Source organism: Lepidochelys kempii, chromosome 24 (genome assembly GCF_965140285.1).
Source record: "Lepidochelys kempii isolate rLepKem1 chromosome 24, rLepKem1.hap1, whole genome shotgun sequence".
NCBI lineage: Eukaryota > Metazoa > Chordata > Testudines > Cheloniidae > Lepidochelys > Lepidochelys kempii.
In genome coordinates this window covers 3,401,607-3,410,907 of record NC_136403.1, presented here as the reverse complement: position 1 = coordinate 3,410,907, position 9,301 = coordinate 3,401,607, and the positions used below count along the sequence as shown (strand labels likewise).

The 9,301-nt window shown below is 57.9% G+C and overlaps 1 protein-coding gene across 1 annotated transcript; it reads right to left on the bottom strand.

The window, feature by feature from the left end:
* Positions 1–377: 377 nt before the first annotated feature.
* LOC140902643 (SLAM family member 9) lies at positions 378–9,066 on the bottom strand. Its single transcript, XM_073322958.2, has 6 exons — positions 9,045–9,066; positions 8,324–8,508; positions 5,867–6,193; positions 4,618–4,881; positions 1,369–1,635; positions 378–844 (listed from the first exon to the last, which is right to left on the bottom strand). Exons 2-6 carry the CDS (start codon positions 8,382–8,384, stop codon positions 747–749), a joined length of 1,017 nt encoding a protein of 338 aa, XP_073179059.1. The 5' UTR covers positions 8,385–8,508; positions 9,045–9,066; the 3' UTR covers positions 378–746.
* Between the last annotated feature and the right edge of the window lie 235 nt (positions 9,067–9,301).

The window sequence follows — 9,301 nt, the reverse complement described above, 5'->3', positions numbered from 1 at the left end:
GCCATGCTGGGCTCGCCCCACAAGGGCTGCGAGAGACGCACGCAGCAGCTGCTGTCCAGTGCCACCTTCCTTCCCATCAGGCGTTCCCTCGGCAGCAGGAGAGAAGCTACCCGATGCACCAGCCCTTCCTGCCTCGGCCACGATGCCCACCGTTCACTGCTTCTCGCAGCCCCAGCCTGGCTAGGACAGGTCCCCCCGGCAGCGGTGATTCCACAGTGACACACCTCATTGCCCGGGCATAACCCCTCCTAAGCTTCAGCCGAAACATTCCCTTCCCCCTTGCCACCCCACACCAGCATTCCTCAGAAAACCCCACAAGGAGGGTGATGCCACGAGCAGGCGTAAGCCAGAGATGCAGAGATCATTATACCGTGGAGTCAAATGGTAGAGACTTTATTTATGAGATGGGGGGTTAACCTGTGGAACTCACTGCTACCCAGTATCCACAGTATTAAAATACAGCCAATCCTAGATATTTATGTGAATAACGAGATCCACAATTCCACCATTGGCTCAGAGAGTTGACGGCCCCATTGCCGGACCCAGTGTTTCTGCTTCGCTCCTGACTCAGTGACATTAACCCTTCGGAAGCTGCAAGTGAGTGTGTCATCTCCCCCCCCCCCCCGCCCCCTTTCCATCCCTTGGCCTGGCAGGCTGGGGAACGCCTGGGGCCGGTGGAATTGGCAGTTGCAGTGGAAGCTCCTCTGGTCTTGGTCCCATCTCCGCTCCCTGCCGGGGAGGCCGTGCTACGCGATGGCCCCGGCGCTCAGGGCTCCCAGCGCCAGCAGCAGGATGATGAGGCAGTAGGACGGCGATGAGGCCAGGGACTGGTCTGGCGGGGTAGCTAAACAAGAGCGACGGGGTCAGTTCCTGTCGGGGGCGACTGGCGATGCCGGGGCGTTGCTGCATGGTTGGGGCAGGGGCTGGGATACCCAGGGACCCTCCCCCCCCCATTCCATATGGGGCAAGAGGAGATTGGGCAAACAGGGCTGGGTCTGGGCAGGGCCATGCCGGCCTCGGTTCCAGCATCTCCTCTGGGGAATCGGAGTCAGTTCTGCCCAGGAACCCCCCGTCCGTGGAGCTCGGCGCCTGAGGACTCTGACACGGAGCAGAATGAGGAGAGTGGGAAGTGATAGGGCTCAGACCTGCCCCTTGGTCCCCCCAAGTCTGAGCCCCTTGCTCTGCCGGCTCCCTGTGAGTAGCTCACCAAGTGTCTGCCACTCTGCGGGATGTGGCCGCCCTCCCCGGGCCCTGCCCCGCTGATGTTCCAGACCCTTCCCCTGAGCTTCCCCCCTGGTAGGGACCTTCTTAGAGCAAAGACCAGCTCTCCCTGTCCCCACGCCGGGCAGCGCTTTCCCAGGGGGTTACCTGCACACAGGTCCTTTGGGGAGACCATTCTGGAGCTGTTACTTGCGGGGTGCCGGGCCGTGCAGGCGACGGCCGGGAGAGCCTCGAAAGGTCTCAGAGAGACGAGCAGAATGGGTCCGGTGGATACGACCGCGCCGCTGGCCTTCCGAGTCCAGCTGTAGGCCACGCGTCCCCCTCTCTCCCCGGCCACGCAGCGCAGGGTGTAGTTACAGGTTCCATTGGCACAAGTCACCGCGTCACAGACGATCGTTGTTGCTGGCACTTGCTCTGCGGGGTGGGGGAGGGAGAAATGGGATAAAATCCCTGGCACAACTCCCTAGCGGCTGCCTGGAACCGCTGGAGGAAGCGGACCGCGGGGCGGGGGAGCACCTGCCCATAGATGGCTGGTCAAATAGTGTCAAAAATAATGTAAAAGCATCAATTTATCCGAACAGTAACGTCGGTAACAAGATACGGTTGTGGTCGCCAGCCCGCTTAGCCTCAGCTACTTCTCTTTAATCGCCAAAAAAAAAAAAAAAAGTTACTGACCAGGGTGGCGGGTGGACCCCCGCTTCAGGGAGGCTAGCCCCACAGCCCCGCCTCTTCCGCCCAAGCACACCCCCCCCTGCTGCCAGAGCCCCGAGCCTGCCCCCACTGCGGCTGGAGGAGCCCCAGGCCACCCCAACCCCTGCCCGCCGGCTGGAGCTCAGCCCCCGCTGGCTTCAGGGGAGAGGGGGAGTGAAGGCAGGCTCTCAGAGCGGAGCATGGGTGGGGCCGGGGCCTGGGTTAGGGGAGGCTTAGCCTGCCCTGGCCTTCGATACCCACACTTAAGCTAGGTGGGCAGCTAGCCAGCTCTTCGAGCAGCTCACTTTGCATTCTCTTACTATTTTTTTTTTATCTGCTTCACGTAGATCCTAGCCATCATCCCAGTCAGCGAATTCGTCAGTCTGTCCGTCTTCCTCTTCGCTGGAAGAGCATTGAGTCAGTTCTTCATCTGCCATTTTCTTCTCTGATTTCACACGGCGACACAGCAGGGGAGACTTTCTGTCTCTTTCTGGATTTTCAGTGCATGATCCCCAAACCGGCCAACTGAGCCATTTAAAGTGTTACAGGCATTTCTGCCGCTGTAACGAGATTGCAAGGCGGACGCTGCTTTGATTTAAGTGCGGGGATTGCACTCCGCACGGTTTTACGGCTGGCCGGGCTGCCGCTTACGCCATAACTTGCTACCTCCATCCGAACGGTCTGTTCGCTGGTTTAGCCTTTAAAATTCGCATGAGATGCTCTGAGGTCACAAGCAGAAATGGAATCACCATCGCAGACGTCTTGGAAGCGTGGCTCTAGAAAGTAGACAGCAGGGTGTGGGTCTCACGCGGTTCACACCACTCATGGCTGGGGCGCCTCCTTGTGGCTCACCGGGGGATTGGCTCACCGCTGGGGCGCCTCCTTGTGGCTCACCGGGGGATTGGCTCACCGCTGGTTTGCTGCACTGCCGCTTGCGGTTTCTTGCCTCCCTTGCCCCAATCGCGCACTTGGCGGCTTCTCTCATGCTCCGCGAGCTCCAGCACTTCCTCTTTGTGGCTTGGCCCTCTGGCCAGCTGGCTGCAGTTTCCTCCCTTTGCGGGGGTCAGAGTCTCGCTAAATAAACTGCCTCGGGAAGTCTTCAAAATCCACTGCCCTGCCCCTGTTACCCTCCCCTTGAGCGGCGGTGTAGGGTGAACACCCTGTCAGTGCGGGAATGATCCCTTAGTTTTTCCGTGGTGTTGTCCCTTTCCTTCCACTCTTGTGAGTGGACTATGTTCACTGCTCTCATGAGGATGTGTCTGAACGTTCAGGAACCCGTTCTGGGCATCAGACGACGCAAAAGTGTCATTTCCCGCATTCTGAATGGACGGAACGCCGGGTTCAAGCAGTGAACTGAATGTTGAGTTTCACATTTGAAAGACATGAGGAATGTCACGGTGGGCTGTCCACACCTGGCCACCCCTTGCCCGACAGCTGCGGAGCGACGAGCCTTCCTGCACATTGGAGGATCTCTGAGACGGTTGGTAGAAGAGGCCCAGCAAGTACCATGAGACGTTCTCGGCATGGCTCTGCTAACGATGCTGGAGAAAGGTTGCTGGGTCTTGTTTGGTTTTGAAAACCAGGACGACGCTCTTCCCTTTTGACCCGTGGGGAGAGAAAACGGTCAGATCTTCAGCTTCCCCGGCAAGAAGTGGCCTTGTCCGGGCAGCACGGCCGGACTCCCGACGGCGGGAGTGCTCGTGTGTCAACAAAGCCCACGCAGCCTCCATATGAGCCGCGGTGTTGGTCCCAAGCCCAGACCGTTCCCTGGACCCGGTTCGTTGGTGATATTTTTTTTTTAAGAGGTCTGCAATCTCCTGGCCTGGTGAGCAATGGACCAGAGAGTGGGGCAATGCTCAGCTGCACACAGGAATGAGTAAAGCACCGGCTGTGGGGTCGTCACCGTGACGTCATGCCACTATTGCTCCATCCGTCTGATGCTGGAGACACATGAAGGGCTTGCGCAAGAAGAACCCCGAGGGCTGGGGTCACAAAGGAACGTAGGGACACTGAGAGCCGCCGCGCCTAACTCGGAGGGGTCTGGGACGCCACTGAGATTCACAAGCCTGAGTCTGGCGCCCCGGCGTCCCGTGCAACCAGTGGGGACCGATAGGTACAAAGGGATTCATGCTGGGCAGGGAGCCCTCCCCCTCTCATGGCCTTTGCCGCCTGTCTCTGCTGGGGACTCTCAGCTGGGAACCCTCTCTTGGGCGTGGGCTGCCGAGGCCTCCCCTTGTACCGTGTAGCCCCGTGGTGAGGGCCCTCCCCCGGGTGGGAGAAGGGGTTTCAACAGGGAGCTGCCACCTCACGAGTGAGCGATATAACTGCTGGGCTCTGGGATAGCCTGATGGGGGGCGGGGGGCTCTTTGGATCTCTGATTAATGAGTGGCTGGAGCAGGGGATCGGATCCTGGGGCTCCCTGCTGGTTCTCTTTGCGGCCCCATGACTCTGCACTGGCCCAGCCACAGGGACGCTCCAGCCCCTTCCCTTGATATCTCCCCGGGGGGACGGAGGGGCAGCAGCTTTCTCAGAGGGGGAGGTGGGGCAGGGGATTGCTGGGGTGACAGGGCCCCTTTAAGTGCAAAAAAGTGTTGGAGACCAGAGCGGTTTCATTGAAATAGTCGTGGGGTCAGGGCAGAGGCAGGGACCCGATGCCAGCTCTCTCCAGGAGAGCCCCGGGCAGCGTTTCCCTGCGGAGGGCATTACCTGCGCAGAAGTCCTTCGGGGAGATGGTCCTGGAGCTGTTCCCGTCGGGGAGACGGGCCGTGCAGGTGACGTCCTTGTGGGCAGCCTGGTGCCGCTGAGGGATGTGCACGGTGGAGTCCGTGGACAGAACGCTGCTGGGTGCGTTACTCCAGGTGTAGGTCACGTTCTCCCTTCCGTCCCTGACGGCGCAGCACAGGGTGTAGCTACAGGAGTCCTCCTCACAGGCCACTGAGTCACAGGTGATGGTGGGTGGCAGTTGTCCCTCTGTGTGGGGGGAGAGAAACATGGAACAGGCTGAAATCCCTGCAGCAACTTACTAGCCACTGCCTGGATCTGCTGGGGGAGCAGCACGCAAGGAGCCCTCTGCATCTTCTCAGCGCTCTTGGGGCAGGGGCAGGGGGACATGAAGGTAATGGGACAGCTGGGAGGGGGCGGACGAAGGAGGGATCATTTGGGGGGCCCAGCTTGGGGATCGGTTGGGGGTTGGAGCTGGTTGAGATTTTCCAATGAACATCTTTTCCATCTGAAAATTTGGTTTTGTCAAAACTGCCATTTTCGGCGGGGGAAAAGTTGATGCCAAGAAAAATGAACACCTGCTTCGGAAACCTGAACAAGCAAAACCCCAACCGTTGCATTCGAACGGTCTTTCCCCTCCACCCTTTGGAGTCCGCCCTCAGGGGCAAAGTCGCTGTGGAAACCGATCAGTATTTCGACACCTAGTGTTTCAGAGGGAGTGAAAATGTTGAAATGTTTAATTTTCTGTTTGGGGTCTTTTGAAACTTTTCATGCCACTATTTTATTCTCATTTTTTTTAATTTCTACTTCACATCCCGATCAGGGGCAAAAGCAGATGTCGAAATGGCCCTGTGCAATGGAAACGTTGTTCCTGACTAACTCTCTTGGGGTGACCAGCGCTGGAGTTGTGGGATGGGGAAAGCAGACCAGGAAGTGGAGCCCTGGGTTGGGTGGGGGAAACCTCGATTCCAAGAGGAGTTTGGGTTTCGGATGGGCCAGGACCATGTGGGGCAGTGACCAGAATGGGGGAAGGAAGCTGCAGCAGAGCACAAGTGGGAAAGGGCTTCAGAAGATGGAGGAGCAGGGAGACAGGGCTGGTGAGCAGTGGAAGAGACAAGCGCAAGGCGGAGGACGAGAAGAAGCAGCCACACTAAGATGTTTGCAAGCAGCTGTGAGTTTCCTGAGCAAAGCGAGTTCCAGGCTCCATCAGGGTTCCCCCTGCCCCAGCACTTACTGGACACGCGCAGCGTGAATTCCCTGTAGGCGAATTGCTCTTTGTCTGTGCTGAATTCCACGGTGTAGCTGCCCATGTCCTCCATCCTCAGGTTGGTGATCTGAAGCGAGTAGCTCTCATCATGGAATCGCAGGCGTCCCTTGTAGGATAGGTCAAACACCAGGACATGGGGAGGTTTCCCTGCGGTGACGGTGGCTAGACTGCTTGTGTTTACTGCCCAGGCCCCGTGTTTAAATTTCTGTGCTGCTGGGATCCTCAGGGGGAAAGTGACCGATCCTCCCAGAATCCCGGTCAGCTCCGACTCGTCCGCGGCTGCTCTGGAGTACTCTGGTGCACAGGAGGGAAGAAAAGGGAATAGACGGACCATGGACACACCAGGCCAGTTCCCTCCATGGCCTCTGTGCGTGCTCCACAGGAACCAGGGGGAGTCACAGATTACAGGAGTGGGAGGGGGGAAAATGGTTTCCCCTGGATCTGGGCTCAAACCCCAGAGATTGCAGATCTGGACGTCAAACGTCCCATGGCCGGGCAGCCTTCCCACCTGGGGTGTTGGTTTGGATATTACAGAGCGAGGGGCCATTTGTGAGGTTGAGAGCCGGATCTGGCTTTGGAACACATCCGCTCTTGGGGGACAGAGATCTGGTAGCAGTAGGGGGGTCTAACCCTTGCATGGGGTGCAGCCTCTAGATAAAAGACCCTCAAAAGGGACAAAACCCCTCACTGTACTAGAGTGGGATACAGCTTTTCCAGGGGTTTTATCCGCATAGCCAAGGGAAGCTGGTGATCCTATTACAGCCCATTGAACGGCTGAACGAATCGGTCTGTCTCTCTCCATTCCCACCCATCTCTCTCCCCCCATAGGTGCTGGCGAATGGTGGGTCGTGCCATAACCAGCATAGCAGAGGGAATAGCTGCTGCCACAGAAATAGTCTTGCCAGCATCTCCACCTCACAAATTATCTTCCAGATGCTTTAGCAGCCGGGCTCTGCTGGAGCCAGGGGGGAACCTCGAAGCCCTTAGGGCAGCAGGTCTCCTGGGAGAGGCAAGTTCCACCCCTTTGCAGGGCTGGTAGCTGCCTCTCAGGCCAGAAGTAGCCAACGTGACATTTCTGTTGGTATTTCTACATCCCCACTAGCGGTTCGGGGCTGGGAAGCAGACGAGCAAGGAAATGTAGGTCGAGATCCTGGGCCTGATTCTCCACCGCTCTGCATCTTGCGTAACCACTTCCCCCAGGGCAAAGCCAGGGTGAAATGCTCCTGGTGCGATCCAGGAGCATTTCACACACGGGTCCGCGGAGGATCAGGCCTGACCGGGGGGTCCTGGAAAAGTCGTCTTGGTGTGAATGAGACGGATCAACCCAAAGGGTCAGGTTGGTCCCACCCGCCCCGTGGCTCACGCTGGGCCGGGCCCAGCTGTTGTGCAGGTGCAAGGAGGGGCCGTTTCATCTCGGCCTCATGACTGTCCTCCAGGAATCGCCCCGCCACACACTCCCAAGCCCCTCTCCTCTCCTGAGCTGGGCTCTCGTTTGCTCCCTCTGCAGGGGCCTGTGGAGTTTGGTGGCCCTGCTACGGCTCTGTGTGCAGGTCATGCTCAGTGTGATTGGCCCACGGCAGGCCCTGGGCAGGGGGTGGGGAGCAGGGAGTGGGAAGCACGAATCCGTGCAGACCCCCCCCCCCCCCCCGAGCAGCCACCAGGAGCTGCCAGGGAAGCAGTAATAACCCTGCCCCTGCCCACCGCCCTGCTACCCCTAGGGACAGGGGCTCAGGGCATCCCCTGCTGCACCGCGGCCACCTCGCAGGAGTCCCCCCTCCCTCCCTCCCTCCTCTCAGCCTCCAGACCCACAACCTGACCCCTCCTTCTCCCTCCCCCAAGTCCTCCCGTCTCCCATCCCCAGGTCCCTCCTGGCAATGCTCTATGCTTTGCCCTGCCATTATGCAGGACATCCCTCCCAGCATCGTCCCTCTGCTGCGGGGAGATGGTCCCCCAAGAGCACAGGAGCGCTCTCGGGCCTGCCCAGACCCTTCCCTTGGCCACCCCAGGATCTTCAGGGTCTGTGTAGCTTCCCACAGGTCTTGCCCCCAGCTGCTAGAGAGGAGGGGACCCTGCAGGGTGAGGTGAGCTGGGAGTGCAGGTCTATTCCAGCCCCGGGTTCTACCTCTGTTCAGCTCTGCTGATGCCCCTCAATCCTGACATGCAGCCCCCCCATTCCAGCGCTGGACTCCCCTTCCCTCCTTCAGCTTTGCTGATAACCCTCAATCCTGACGTTCAGCCCCCCCCGCCCCCCCCGGTTATTCCAGCCCTGGCCGAGGAGCTATTTGCAGGGCTGCAATAACTCTACGTGGAAAAGAAGGCAAATGGATTGAATCAAACCCTAGACTCCCAGTTGCCCCAGGTGTGGGGTTTGTGGGTAACCCATGTGTCACCATTTCCTGCACCCAATTCAGACAGATCACTCACCGCCAGGCTGCAAGAGCAGAAGCAGCAAAAGAAAAGAAGGTCGAAGAAGAGCCCCTTCCATCCTGACAGCGTGGGGCAGTGGGTGTCGGAGAGCCTCACCAAATCGAGCCGGAGCCTGGAGTGGTTCGGATGGGAACGTGTGGCTGGCAGGGCGATCCTGGCTACCCTCTGTGGCTGAGGATGGACTGCAAAGAAATGAATTGCTCTGTGGCTCTGCAATTTCTCCACCGGGAGATCGGATATGGCAAGACCACACCCCACTGGCAGTGATGTGACTCAACTCTTGCGGTGAGTCACCCAATGAGCTCAAAGCAGCCGAGTTCCCTAACCCCACAGGGTGTGTCACGCTGAGTGCGGGGCTCCACTCAGCTGGGCTCAAGCCCAGGGGGCTGGGTTGGGGAAGGGTCCTCTAATTGCTCAGGGCTGAAAGGGACAGCGGGTGGGACTGAAACGGACATGGTTCCTGTGATATTGGATGGTTCTGTCTATTGCATTGGAGAGCCTGCCAGAAACTGTTTAGTAAGCACATGGTAAAAAAATATAAGGGCAGGTTAAGAAAGAAACATTTAAACTATAAATACAAGGCTAGGTTAAGAAAAGAGCATTTAAAAAGAGTTAAGTTAAAAGAGAGAACAGGGCAAGAAAACTGAAAAGAAAGCCCCTTTGCAAAGGGCAAAGATAGACAGCATGTGGTTGAGGCAGAGAGAGAGAGAGATCTTACCCTTCCAAGTGTTTCTGTGGAAAGAGGCAACTTCCCAGGTTCACAGCCCCTCAGGCTTGTTATCACCGCCTTTGGGTTGGCCCAATCAGATCTTGTTCTACAGAAGTGTCATACAATTCATTTTCCGGAACCAATCCTATAGTCCCAAGGTTTTTAAACAAGACCCACCCCCCCTCCCTTTAACAGCATTAATCTTATCTAAAAAAAAAAAAAAGACCCCAAGCATTTTTCCCCACCATGTAGCCCTTTTACAGAGG